The sequence below is a fragment of the Somniosus microcephalus genome, chromosome 4 (genome assembly GCF_052327205.1).
Source record: "Somniosus microcephalus isolate GS21.2 chromosome 4, FLI_Smic_1.0, whole genome shotgun sequence".
NCBI classification, from domain to species: domain Eukaryota; kingdom Metazoa; phylum Chordata; class Chondrichthyes; order Squaliformes; family Somniosidae; genus Somniosus; species Somniosus microcephalus.
Window position 1 is genome coordinate 322,536,558 of NC_140990.1, and position 14,352 is coordinate 322,550,909.

The 14,352-nt window shown below is 51.8% G+C and overlaps 1 protein-coding gene across 4 annotated transcripts in view; it reads left to right on the forward strand.

Moving 5' to 3' along the window:
- The window catches only part of sema5ba (sema domain, seven thrombospondin repeats (type 1 and type 1-like), transmembrane domain (TM) and short cytoplasmic domain, (semaphorin) 5Ba), a 423,201-nt gene that overhangs the window by 395,362 nt on the left and 13,487 nt on the right, over window positions 1-14,352 (forward strand). For all 4 annotated transcript variants that reach the window (XM_085986838.1, XM_085986837.1, XM_085986839.1 and 1 more), the window contains one exon: window positions 11,655-11,804. In XM_085986838.1, coding sequence (XP_085842964.1) covers window positions 11,655-11,804 — 150 coding nt within the window. The remainder of the gene's footprint in view (window positions 1-11,654; window positions 11,805-14,352) is intronic.

Here is a 14,352-nt window from a genome sequence, read left to right on the forward strand (position 1 = left end):
ACTGCACTTGTGCACTAACAATGACAATAAAGTTGATTATGATGATGATTATTATTCTGTAAAGGCGATCTCCACCCCAGCCAGGAACAGGAATAAAACCATCTCCTGAAATCTAACACAGAATTAGAACACAAGAAGTAGGAGCAGAACCAGGCTACACGGCCCCTGGGCCCGCTCCACTACCCACAGGGCCAGGGCCATGACCATTCCGAACCTAGACTCGTGTCCAATTTCCTGCCCGCTCCCCGTAACCCTTAATTCCCTTTACTTCTAGGAAACTATATATTTCTGTTTTAAATTTATTTAATGATGTAGCTTCCACAGCTTTCTGGGGCAGCAAATTCCACAAACCTACCACCCTCTGGGTGAAGAAGTTTCTCCTCATCTCAGTTTTGAAAGAGCAGCCCCTTATTTTAAGATTATGCCCCCTAGTTCTAGTTTCACCCATCATTGGGAACATCCTCACCGCATCCACCCGATCAAGCCCCTTCACAATCTTATATGTTTCAATAAGATCGCCTCTCATTCTTCTGAACTCCAATGAGTAGAGTCCCAATCTGCTCAACCTCTCCTCATATGACCACCCCCTCATCCCCGGGATTAACCGAGTGAACCTTCTTTGTACTGACTTGAGAGCAAGTATGTCTTTTCTTAAGTCTGGACACCAAAACTGGATGCAGTATTCCAGGTGCGGTCTCACCAATACCTTGTATAACTGCAGCAATACCTCCCTGTTTTTATATTCTATCCCCTTAGCAATAAAAGCCAACATTCCATTGGCCTTCTTGATCACTTGCTGCACCTGCATACTAACTTTTTGAGTTTCGTGCACCAGGAACCCCAGATCCCTTTGTACTACAGTACTTTCCAGTTTCTTGCCATTAAGATAATAACTTGCTCTATGATTTTTTCTGCCAAAGTGCATAACCTCACACTTTCCAGTATTGTATTCCATCTGCCAAATCTCTGCCCACTTACTTAGCCTGTCTATGTCCCTTTGCAGGTTTTTTATGTCCTCCTCACTCACTACTTTCCCTCCCATCTTTGTATCATCTGCAAACTTTGATATGTTACACTCGGTCCCCTCCTCCAAATCGTTAATATAGATTGTAAAGAGTTGGGGACCCAGCACTGACCCCTGCGGAACACCGCTAGTTACTGATTGCCAGTCTGAGAATGAACCATTTATCCCAACTCTCTGCCTTCTGCTAGAGAGCCAATCCTCCACCCACGCCAGAACATCACCCCCAATCCCGTGATTTTTTATCTTGAGCAATAATCTTTTGTGTGGCACCTTGTCAAATGCCTTTTGGAAGTCTAAATACACTACGTCCACTGGTTCTCCTTTATCCACCCTGTATGTTACTTCCTCAAAGAACTCAAGCAAATTTGTCAAACATGACTTCCCCTTCATGAAACCATACTGAGTTTGTCCTGTTAAATTATGTTTATCCAAATGTCCTGTTACTGTCTCCTTAATAATGGACTCTAACATTTTACCAACCACAGATGTTAGGCTAACCGGTCTATAGGTCTATAGTTTCCAGCCTTCTGCCTACTACCCTTTTTACATAAAGGTGTTACATTAGCAGTTTTCCAATCTGCCGGGACCTTTGCTGAGTCCAGGGAGTTTTGGAAAATTATTACCAATGCATCCACAATCCCTACCGCCACTTCCCTCAAGACCCTAGGATGTAAGCCATCAGGTCCAGGGGATTTATCCGGCTTAAGTCCCATTATTTTACCAAGTACCACTTCCTTAGTGATTTTAATCGTATTTAGCTCCTCTCCCCCTAGAGCCCCCTGTTTGTCCAGTGTTGGGATATTCTTAGTGTCCTCTACCGTAAAGACTGATACAAAATATTTGTTCAGCGTTTTTGCCATCTCCATGTTTCCCACCATTAATTTCCCAATCTCATCCTCTAAGGGACCAACATTTACTTTAGCCACCCTGCGCACAGACTCCAGCTGTTGGGACGGCCAGCAATCTGTCCTCAAGACACCACCCAATGACAATATGAAACTGCTAGGAGAAATTTGAGAGTAGCACTGTGATTATTCTGTGGCAATGTGGCTGGCCTCTGCCTGGCACCGTTAGTGGAAATCCGAGGCCAGTGGACCAACTTGGTCACGCCCCTCTGTACGGCGGTGTTGAGGGTTTCCGCTGTCAGCCGTGGCTCAGTGGGTGGCACACTTGCCTCGGAGTCAGAAGACTGTGGTTTCAAAGTCCCACTCCAGAGACTTGAGCAATTAATCCAGGCTGACGCTCCAGTGCAGTGCTGAGAGTGCTGCACTGTCAGAGGTGCCGTCTTTCGGATGAGATATTAAACCGAGGCCCCGTCTGCCCTCTCAGGTGGACATAAAAGATCCCATGGCACTATTTCAAAGATGAGCAGGGGAGTTATCCCCCGGTGTCCTGGGCCAATATTTGTCCTTCAACTAACATCACTAAAACAGATGATTTGACCATTATCACGTTGCTGTTTGTGGGAGCTTGCCGTGCGCAGATTGACTGCTGCGTTTTCCTACATTACAGCAATGATTACACTTCAAAAAGTACTTCATTGGCTGTAAAGCGCTTCGGGACATCCTGAGGTTGTGAAAGGCGCTATAGAAATGCAATTTCTTCCTTCTTCTTCTTGCCTGATGTGGTGTAAGGACAGAGGCCGTTAGTGATCCCGGAGTCGGCCTTAGATCCACCCTCTACGCTTCGGAACATAGGAAACCAAGAGTGGGCTATTCAACCCTTTGAGCCTGTTCCGCCCATTCGATGAGTATCGTGGCTGATCCTGGAGACGTGACGGGCGAGCGTGCAGCGAAGGTGGAGTTTGCTGCTTGCTCATCATTCCCCTCCCCTCCTCTCCCCTCCCCTCCCCTCCTCTCCCCTCCCCTCCCCTCCTCTCCTCTCCCCTCCCTCTCTCCTCTCCCCTCTCCTCCCCTCCCCTCCTCTCCCCTCCTCTCCCCTCCCCTCCTCTCCCCTTTCCTCCTCTCCCCTTCCCTCCTCTCCCCTCCCCTCCTCTCCCTCTCTCCCCTCCCCTCCCCCTCCTCTCCCCCTCTCCCCTCCCCTCCCCTCCCCTCCTCTCCTCTCCCCTCCCCTCCCTCTCTCCCCTCCCCTCTTCTCCCCTCCCCTCTACTCCCCTCCCCTCCTCTCCCCTCCCTCTCTCCCCACCCCTCCCCTCTCCTCCCCTCCCCTCCCCTCTCCCCTCCCCTCCTCTCCCCTCCCCTCCTCTCCCCTCCCCTCCTCCTCTCCCCCTCTCCTCCTCTCCCTCTCTCCCCTCCCCTCCTCTCCCTCTCCCCTCCTCTCCCCCTCTCCCCTCCCCTCCCCTCCTCCTCTCTCCCCTCCCCTCCTCCTCTCCCCCCTCCCCTCCTCTCCTCTCCTCTCCCTCTCTCCCCTCCTCTCCTCTCCTCGCCCTCTCTCCCCTCCTCTCCCTCTCCCCTCCTCTCCCCCCCTCCCCTCCCCATCTCTCCTCTCCCTCTCCCCTCCTCTCCCCCTCTCCCCTCCCCTCCCCTCCTCCTCTCCCCTCCCCTCCCCTCCTCCTCTCCCCCCTCCCCTCCCCGGTGCGGAGGCTTTCGAACCTCAGCTGGGACCATCAAAGGGTCGGCGACAAGGAACCCCGTTGTGCTCTGTGCCGCAGCCGATGTCTGTAAACCAAACGCTGAACACAGCAGGGCGCAACTTCAAGAAAGTGACTTGAAACTCTGCGAGCCGACAGCTGTAGTGCTCCCTCCTCAAAGTGCGTTATTAGAAATAATGAGATGCTTTTCCAAATTACCCTCGTTAATTAAGATTTATGCCCAAGAAACTCCCCTCTCGTATCAGCAGAAAGAGGCCGGTAATTGGATAAATGGATACCCACATGCGCTTTCTTCCTGTTCTTAAAATATGCAGTCTAGCCAGCAGTGCTGCTGCTAAAAATCAATTGTGATTGCCTGTCACATCCCCCAGCGCTCCTGGGTTGTGACCAGGCTTTGCTGAATATCACGGTCAATTTGCCCGGTGTGTTCAGAACGGATTTGGTCGTGAATCGTTCTCTGCACTCGGAGCAAAAGGCAACAGGAGCAATGTTGGAGCAGTGACTGTTTGCGTGTTCAGCCCCGTAAACAAGGGGGGGAAAAGGTTAAATCATAGACATTTATGGCACAGAAGGAGACCATTCGGCCCATTGTGTCTGGAATATCTTTTCTCTTTTTCTCTTTGTTGTTTTATTTCCCTGGTGTGTCTGACTATCTCACTCTCTCTGTTTACTTGTATGTCTCATTAGCTGGCTGTCCTGTGCTTGTTTTCGCTCTCTCTGTCGCTCTCTCTCTCTGTCGCTCTCTCTCTGGTTCTCTGTCGCTCTCTGATATACCTATCAATTCGTCCAATAAAAAGCGACGAGTTAGGAACGTAACTAAAGGTTTTTATTGACTAAATAACAGAGCCCACCCTCGTGGGTGATCGGGTCCAACAAGGAGGAATACCAGCCAGTCGACTACCTTTATACCTGGGCAGGTAGGTGGAGCCATGGGCGGAGTCGGAGGTGGTCAGCCCAGGTATAACAGCGCGACAAGAGGCGACCTCGTATCGTGATACAACAGTGATAACTATAGTGTAACGATAAAAGTGGTTTACCACATTCACCCCTTGTTTAGATTTGAGTCCGGCGGGGTGAAGTGTACTACCAGTTCTGGTATGTCAGTCTGTCCGGAGGCCTCGTAAGCCTCTCCGATCGTCGCAGCGGCGGTGCTGCATTATCCGGTGTTAGTGCTGGTGTCTGCGTGGTCGGCGAAGGCTCGTGGGGTTCCGGCATGCCGTCTACCTGGGCTGGAATTGGGGGGGTGGTGGGGGGGGGTAAAGGTGGTGTCTCCGGAGTGCCCGAGGGTGCGAGGTCTCGTAAGGAGACAGTGTCCTCCCGCCCGTCTGGGTAAGCCACGTAGGCGTACTGGGGGTTGGCGTGCAGGAGGTTCACCCTTTCGACCAGGGGGTCTGTTTTATGGGCCCTCACGTGCTTTCGCAGCAAGACGGGCCCCGGAGAGGTCAGCCAGGTTGGTAGAGTGGTTCCCGTAGTCGACTTCCTGGGGAAAACAAACATTCGTTCATGGGGGGTGGCGTTAACGGCAGTGCAAAGTAGTGACCGGATGGAGTGCAGCGCTGTCGGGAGGACTTCCTGCCAGCGGGAGGTTGGGAGGCCCTTAGACTTTAAGGCTAAGAGGACGGCCTTCCATACTGTCGCGTTCTCTCTTTCCACCTGGCCGTTCCCTTGGGGGTTGTAGCTGGTGGTCCTACTTGCTGCAATACCTCTCGCTAGTAGGAACTGACGGAGTTCCTCGCTCATGAAAGAGGAGCCCCGGTCACTATGTATATAGTTTGGGAACCCGAACAAGGCGAAGAGGTCGTTCAGGCATTTAATGACCGTGGTACTGGTCATGTCTGGGCAGGGGAAGGCAAAGGGGAAACGGGAGTACTCATCAACAATGTTGAGGAAGTACACATTACGGTCAGAGGACGGGAGGGGCCCCTTAAAGTCGATGCTCAGGCGCTCGAAGGGGCGGGTGGCCTTGATCAGGCTTGCTCTGTCCGGCCTAAAGAAGTGCGGTTTGCACTCGGCGCAGGTCTGGCAGTTCCTGGTTATGGTCCTGACCTCCTCGATGGAGTAGGGCAGGTTGCGGGCCTTAATGAAGTGGTAAAGTCTGGTGACCCCGGGGTGGCAGAGGTCGTTGTGGAGGGTCTGAAGTCTATCACTTTGCGCGCTGGCGCATGTAATTCGTGACAGAGCATCGGGGGGTTCGTTCAGCTTACCTGGCCGGTACAAGATATCATAATCGTAGGTGGAGAGCTCGATTCTCCACCTCAAGATCTTGTCATTCTTGATTTTGCCCCTCAGCTTGTTATTAAACATAAAAGCGACCGAACGTTGGTCGGTAAGGAGGGTAAATCGTTTGCCTGCCAGGTAGTGCCTCCAGCGTCGTACCGCCTCCACAATCGCCTGGGCCTCCTTCTCGACCGACGAGTGTCGGATCTCAGGGCCCTGTAGGGTCCTTGAGAAGAAGGCCACCGGTCTCCCCTCCTGGTTAAGGGTGGCGGCTAGGGCGAAGTCGGATGCATCGCTCTCGATTTGGAAGGGGATGGACTCATCCACTGCATGCATAGTGGCCTTGGCAATGTCTCCCTTAATGAGGGAGAAGGCTGCGCACGCTTCCTCCGTAAGGGGGAAGGATGTGGACTTCATGAGGGGCCTGGCTTTGTCCGCATAATTGGGCACCCATTGGGCATAGTAGGCGAAGAGCCCCAGGGTTCTCTTCAGAGCCTTTGGACAGTGGGGGAGGGGTAGCTCCATGAGGGGGCGCATTCTTTCGGGGTCGGGGCCGATGAGTCCGTTCTCTACTGCACAGCCAAGGATGGCAAGGCGCGAGGTGTTAAACACACATTTCTCCTTATTGTAGGTGAGGTTCAGCCGTTGGGCTGTACGGAGGAATTTCTCCAGATTCACGTCGTGGTCCTGCCGGTCGCGGCCGCAGATGGTGACGTTATCTAGGTAGGGGAATGTGGCCTGCAGTCCGTTCTGGTCAACCATCCGGTCCATCTCCCTTTGGAAGACCGAGACCCCGTTGGTGACACCGAAGGGGACCCTAAGGAAGTGGTATAGGCGCCCATTCACCTCGAAGGCGGTGTACTGGCGGTCCTCGGGGTGGATAGGGAGTTGGTGGTAGGCCGACTTAAGGTCGATGGTCGAGAATACGCGGTATTGTGCAATCTGATTGACCATGTCAGATATGCGGGGAAGGGGGTATGCGTCCAGCTGGGTGTATCTGTTTATGGTCTGGCTGTAGTCGATGACCAGGCGATTTTTATCGCCGGTCTTAACGACCACGACCTGGGCACGCCAGGGGCTGTTGCTCCCCTCGATGATGCCCTCCTTCAGGAGACGCTGCACCTCAGAGCTAATGAAAGCTCTGTCCCCAGCGCTGTACCGCCTGCTCTTGGTAGCGACGGGTTTGCAGTCGGGGGTGAGGTTAGCGAACAGGGAAGGTGGCGGCACCTTGAGGGTGGATAGGCTGCAGGTGTTACGCGGTGGGCGGTTTAACCTTCGCTGGTTGTCGACTGTGAGTGGGGGGAGGGGTCCACCGTATGCTAGGGTTACACTTTGGAGGTGGGATTGGAAGTCCAGCCCTAGTAGGACGGCAGCGCAGAGCTGGGGGAGGACGAGGAGTTTAAAGTTTTTATACTCTGTACCCTTAACCGACAAGGTCACAGCACAGTAGCCGCTAATGTCCGTGGCGTGGGACCTCGATGCCATCGAGATTCGGTTGCGCGTTGGCAGGACAGGGAGGGAGTAGTGGCTCACCGTGTCGGGGTGGATGAAGCTCTCCGTGCTTCCGCTGTCGAACAGGCAGGTCGTGGCGTGGCCGTTTACTTTGATGTCCATCATCGACTTGGACAGGTGGTGTGGGCGGGCTTGATCCAGAGTGACGGAGGCTAGCGTGTAGGTAAGCGAGTCGTTGTCGTCTGCGGGCGAGGCGGTCGTCGGGTCCGGGGGCCCGGTGGCAGTCGGGCGTGGTGGGTAAAATGGCGTCTCCCACGAGGTAGGACAAAATGGCAGAGAAGATGGCTGCCCCCATAACTCACATGAGGCACTATTGGGGTCGGTTGCCTTGATCAAAGATGGCCGCCCCCATGACTCACGTGTGGGGATACTGGCCTCAGTTGCCGTGAAAGAAGATGGCCGCCCCCACAGTTCGCATGAGGCACTGCTGGCCTCTGAAGATCCGCTCCTGCAGGCCTTAGAGACGTGGCCTTTCTTCCTGCAAGTTGTGCAGGTAGAGTTCCTGGCTGGGCAGCGCGACCTCGGGTGCTTCTCCTGGCCGCAAAAGAAGCAGCCGGCGGCCCGATCGCGGGTGCCCGATGTCGGAGCCGGTACCGGGGGTGGCGGGCCCGGTCGGGTCCGGGACGCCGACGCTGAGGTAGGTCCCGGGGGCGGCGCTGCAAAGGGTATTGCGATAGGGGTCGGGCCCGAGTCCCAGGGTCGCGAGCAGTACCTGGAAAACGCCTCCTGGTCCTGATGGGCCACCTCCAGGGAGAGAGCGAGGGCTTCAGCTTTGTCCAGGTCGAGGTCTTTAGCTTCAAGCAGTCTTTGCCGTGAGTAGTTGGACCGTAGGCCTTTCACAAAGGCATCGCGGATATTATCCTCCGTATTTTCAACAGCCGTCACCGCTTTAAAGTCACAGTTCCTGCCGAGTGCTCTTAGCGCCCGTAAAAATTCAGCTACAGACTCTCCTGGCTGTTGCGGGCGGGATCTTAGGAGGTGCCTGGTGTACATGTAATTTACCGGGCTGCGGTACTGCTGTTTCAGTAGGTTGATAGCGGCCTCGTACGTAGTCGTGTCCTGTATGAGTGCGTATACTCTCGGGCTCGCTTGGGCGTTCAGAAGTCTTAGTTTGGATCTCTGCGGGGCGCCGGATTCTTCCAGGTAGGATTCGAAGCAGTCCAGCCAGTGTTTGAAGTTGAGGGCTGCGTTTGCTGCCTGTGGGTTTAGATCCAGGTACGGTGGTTTGAGGGCTTGCAGCCAAGCCGGCTGGTGTGGCTGTGCTTCTGGGAGGGCTTCTGGCTGGCCAGTAGTAGACATCTTTAAAATTTAGTCAATAAAATTGATATACCTATCAATTCGTCCAATAAAAAGCGACGAGTTAGGAACGTAACTAAAGGTTTTTATTGACTAAATAACAGAGCCCACCCTCGTGGGTGATCGGGTCCAACAAGGAGGAATACCAGCCAGTCGACTACCTTTATACCTGGGCAGGTAGGTGGAGCCATGGGCGGAGTCGGAGGTGGTCAGCCCAGGTATAACAGCGCGACAAGAGGCGACCTCGTATCGTGATACAACAGTGATAACGGTGATAACAATACAACAGTGATAACTATAGTGTAACGATAAAAGTGGTTTACCACACTCTCTCTCTGGATCCCTCTGTCTCTAGCAATCTCTGTCTCTGTCTCTCTCTATCTTTGGCTCTCTCTCTCTCTGCCTCTCTCCCTTCCTCTCTCTCTCTGCCTCTCTCCCTTCTTCTCCCTCTATGCCTCTCTCTCTATGCCTCTTTCCATAGTAGTCTGTCTGCTGTTGCCTCTCACTGTTTCTTCCTGTCTCTATTGAACTGTCACTGTGTATCTGCATACTGATCTCTCTCCACTCAATCTTGTGTCTGTCTCTCTACCGATCTGTCCTTTCATCCATACTCGTGTCCGCTTTCAATCTCTTTGCTTCTCTTTTATTTCTGTCTGCCATTTATTTCTTGCTTCTCTCTTCTACTGAATCGCTGCTCTCTAATTTCTCTGTGTATCACCCCCCGCCCTCCCATCCCTTGTATAGCGAAATCGATGATTCCTCCGTTCCCACCTCCAGGCAACACCAATGTCCTTTGGTTAAAGTACGACACTGGAAGTGGGAGGGGGCTTAAACCCACAACGTTTTGACTCCAAAGATCAGCATAAATCCAAACCCATGACACGGCTGCCCGCATTCTGGGTTTATGCTGACCTTTGCTTTCTGTTTAAGTTTTACTTTTTACAGCAGTTCAAGATGAAGGCCCACCACCTCCTTTTCGGGGCAAGCTGCCAGCCTTGGCTCAGTGGGTAGCACTCTCGCCTCTGTAGGCCGAAGGCTGTGAGTTCGAGTCCCACTCCGGAGACTTGAGCACATAATGCTAGGCTGACACTCCCAGTGCCTGTACCGAGGGAGTGCCACACTGTCGGCGGTGCCGTCTTTCAGATGAGACGTTAAACAGAGGTCTGTTCTCTCGGGTGGACGTAAAAGATCCCACGGCGCTAGTTCAAAGTAGAGCAGAGGGGGAGTTCTCCCCGGTGTCCTGGCCACTATTTGTCCCTACTAAAAACAGATTATCTGGTCACGCTGCTGTTTGTGTGAGCTTGCTGTGCGCAAGTTGGCTGATGCGTTTCCTACAATAAGTATTTCATTGGCGGTGAAGTGCTTTGGGGCGTCCTTGTGAAAGGTTCTTTCTCAATGCAAATTGACATGAATCAGTCATTCATGAAAGAAAGACTTATGAAATAATACTGAGCAGCCTGCGGGTGGCGCTGTCCAGGGATAGTATAAATACTCGGGCACGGGCCCAGCTTACGCAGGACATTCTTAACAGGAACTAATGAAGGACACAACTAGACCTCCATGTTGTAAAACAGTTGATTAAAGCTTCGTTTAATGCTTAGACCAAGTGCCTAGTAGTTTTCTTACATCACAGATGTTTTCTTTCAGCTTGTGATCGGCAATAATAACGTGGCTTTGCGAGCGCCGCCCACATTCCAAGAACAAATTATAAATAGAAGGGGCGATAGGTAAAGGGGGAAAACTGTAATTGGGGGTGTAAAAGGAGCTGTGGGTGAGCGCCGTCACTCAGTCGGCACTTTGTGTTTCCGCGGAGCTGTCTGGCACTGCAGAGGGGATAATTGGTTGAAATGAAAGGTCTCAGCTGCATATGTACGTCAGCTTTGGTGAATTGGTAGCACTCTTGTTTCTTGAGTCGGAAAGTTGGGGTTTGCAGTCAATGGAACTGAATCTCTCTGGCTCTACATCTTGCCATAGTAGTCTGTCTGCTGTTGCCTCTCACTGTTTCTTCCTCTATCTATTGAACTGTCTCTGCATATCTGCATACTGATCTCTCTCCACTCAATCTTGTGTCTGTCTCTCTACCGATCTGTCTCTTCACCCATACTCGTGTCCTCTTTCAGACTCTTTGCTTCTCTCTTATTTCTGTCTGCCATTTATTTCTCTCCTCTTCTGAACCGCTCCTCTCTAATTTCTCTTCGTATCGCGCCCCCCCACCATCCCTTGTATAGAGAAATCTTCTGATGGTTCCTCTGTTCCCGCCTCCTCCTTTGGTGGCATCCTGATCAATACTAAAGTAAGACACTGGGAGTGGGGAGGGGGCTTAAATGCAAATCTTTTCTTTTAGCGAGGGATGGGCAATAATAACGTGGCTTTGCCCACATTCCAAGAACAAATTTTAAATAGAAGAGGTGAAAGGCAGAAAACTCTAACTGGGGGGTGGGAAAGGCGCTGTGGGTGAGCGTGGTCATTTATTTGGCACCACTTTGTGTTTCAGCGGAGTTGCCTGGCACTGCATAGAGTGCAATTGGTTGAAATTGGTCTCAACGGCCCGAGTTTAGCATATGTACGTCAGCTTTGTTGAATTGGCAGCACTCTTGCCCCTGAGGTGGAAAGTTGGGATTTGCAGCCAATGGAACTGAATATCGGGCGCTGTGTATAACGGGCGGCCGACCCGATACGGCCCGTTTTGCGCCTCCGCCCGAGACGAATTTCTAGCCCATATCTGTTGCCATCCTGGGAGCTCTAGCTTTGGATAAGAACATAAGATGCCATTCCTTTCCCCCTCGTGGGAATGTGTCTGTTACATTTCCAAAACATCTGCTCTTTGAAGGCCTCACGTTGTTCAATTACTGCTCTGCCAACCAAATTTTGACTCCTTGCCTAACATAAAAATAATCACGACACTTGCCAATAATTCATCGGACGTGAAGCGCTTTCAGATGCTCCCGAGAGACATGAGAAGTTGCTAAGTGAAGGCTTTTTAAACCTGGCGTTATATTAGAGGAAGGATTCAGTTGCGTTGGGAATTAAAAACGTGATCTTCTGTTTTAAAAGGTGGTTGGTCAGTGTGGACTGAATGGAGTCTGTGCAATGAGGAAGACACACAGTTTCGCAGTCGCCGGTGTGAGATTCTCAATCCAGGGGCCGCGCAATGCGTGGGAAACAGCACCCAGTACCAGCGGTGTCTCTACAATGAAATTCCAGGTGAGCGTGGCAGTGAGCCGACCTGCGGCGTTCTGCGGGACTGGGAGACGTTAGTGTTAGGAACAGGAAACGGTCATTCGGCCCCATCGTTCTGCTCAGAGAACGTTGGCAGCTCGACCTGACATCACATCAGAGATCAATCCCGCCCTCACTCAGTGTCCACAAGTATGACATTTCCAGCAGGGGGCACTGGATAGTATCAGAAGTAGGACCTTTAGCTTATTCTCCTCTCCCTCCGCACCCCCCACCAAACCCATCCGAGCCACGGTGGATGCGGCCAATTGTAACATCCCTAGCATCACCCCCGCTGAAACTCAATCCCATTCTTAACCAGATATTCATTGGACGGCTTAGAAAAGAACCATTAAAAGCTCACTGGTCATCCCAATAAAGAAAGACTGACTTGCATTTCTATAGCACCTTTCACGACCACCGGACGTCCTAAAGCGCTTTACAGCCAATGGAGTACTTTTTGGAGTGTAGTCACTGTTGTAGGAAATGCGGCAGCCAATTTGTGCGCAGCAAGCTCCCACAAACAGCAACGTAATCATGACCAGATAATCTGTTTTAGTGATGTTGATTGAGGGATAAATATTGGCCAGGACACCGGGGAGAGCTCCCCTGCTCTTCTTCGAAATAGTGCCACGGGACCTTTTACATCCACCTGAGAGAGCAGACAGAGCCTCGCTTTAACATCTCAGCCGAAAAACGGCACCTCCGACAATGCAGCACTCCCTCAGTACTGCACTGGAGTGTCAGCCTAGATTTTTGTGCTCAAGTCTCTGGGGTGGGACTTGAACCCACAACCTTCTGACTCAGAGGCGAGGGTGCTGCCCACTGAGCCACAGCTGACGCTTTGGAATGCAGAAGTAAAGTCTCCACCGACAGACCAGCCAACCTTTGAGATTAAGTACCCTGGCCAACATTCCACCCTCAACCAACACCAGCAAAGAAAGGATTACCTGAGCATTCATCTCATTACAGCCTTTGGGATCTTGCTGTGTTCAATTACCTTACGACAAAGACTGAAATTCAAAGTAATTCAATGGGCAGGATTTTCATTCAGAAGTCGGGTTGGAGGCGGGGCTACAACTTTCGGGGTTGTAGTCCCGCCTCCATCGAGATGCGGCCAATCCACGCGATTTTAACTTGATTGACCTTGTTGAGCCCGCCCAGCGGACTCAGCAGGCCAATTAAGGGCCACGCGGCAACAGGTGATGTCACAGACTGAAATTTCATCTGTCAAGAGGTTTTGACAGATGAAATATCAGTGTTTGAAAGCTGTTTGAAGCTGTCAAACACTGACAGTCTTACTTCTAACCTGAGTCCTTCTCCACAGACTCAGTTAGAAATCTCACTGGCACAGAAAGCTGAAGGCTGTCACTTTTGACAGTTCGCAGCCATTCTGCTTTCTGTGCCGGTGAGATGAGGGACTCCCGAGACCTAAAGGAAGGAAGGCTGAAAAGGTAAGAAAAGGTCATTTACACTTCTTTAATCACTTTAGACACACCAAACACACTTACCTTTGCACTCATGCACACATCACCCACCTGAACACCGACATCTCGACCCCTCCAAGTCCTTCAACCCGATGGCCCGCCTCCTCTAACTTGGCGTGGTTTGGAGCCGTCGGGAATCCCACACTTCAACCTTAAAAATAGGGATTAGGCTAAAAACTGCTTGTTAACTACCTGTTAACAGGCAGTTAATTGGCACTAATCCCTTCCCGTCTCAGGTAGGCGGGTCCCAGTGCGGGGCGGGTACCCGCCTCCTTTGAAACTGGCATGGAGGCGGGTTTGGTGCAGGATGGGGTCGGGACCCCTGATTTCGGGGATTTTAACCCCCCACACGCCTCCAATCCCGACTCCATGGCCCAATGAAAATCCTGCCCAATGTGCGTGAAGAGCATTGGGACATTTCTGAGAGAGATGATAAAGCGCTATATAAAGTGCAAAAGTTCTTTCTTTAATCATCCCTATCAGCAAAGGAATCACGATCCCATCTACTTCAGTCTTGGGAAAATGAGTCAGCCTTGGACTGGTGCTATATTGGATGTCCGTTACTGGAATACAGGAAACTTTGGTTTATCCGGAGGTTGTATGTCTGGAAACCTCGATCTACCGGCAGAAATCAGGAGCCGTTTCGTTAGGTTTTTTTTCTTCTCGTGGCTTTTTTTTCAACAGTCAGGCTCTGCAAAGTCTCTCTGAAGCTGTTGCTAAGCTACAGAGATGCTTCTAAGGTACGGCCGACTGTTTAGAAGCTGTTGCTAAGCAACAGTGTTTGTTGCCAGATACAGAGCTGCAAATCTCCGTATGCTTCAACATTAACGCTGGTATGTCCGGCAGTTTTGCTAGATCGGCAACAGCTCGGTCCCGTCGGTGCCGGATATCACAAAGTTTCCTGTATCACATTCAGGGGATGGGTTTGGGGAATCAGTTTATTTCATTAATTCTCGGGATGTGGGCATCGCTGGTGAGGCCGACACTTATTGTCCATCCCCTTGAGAATGTGATGATAGAACTGAGTGGCTTGTAGGCCACTTCAGAGG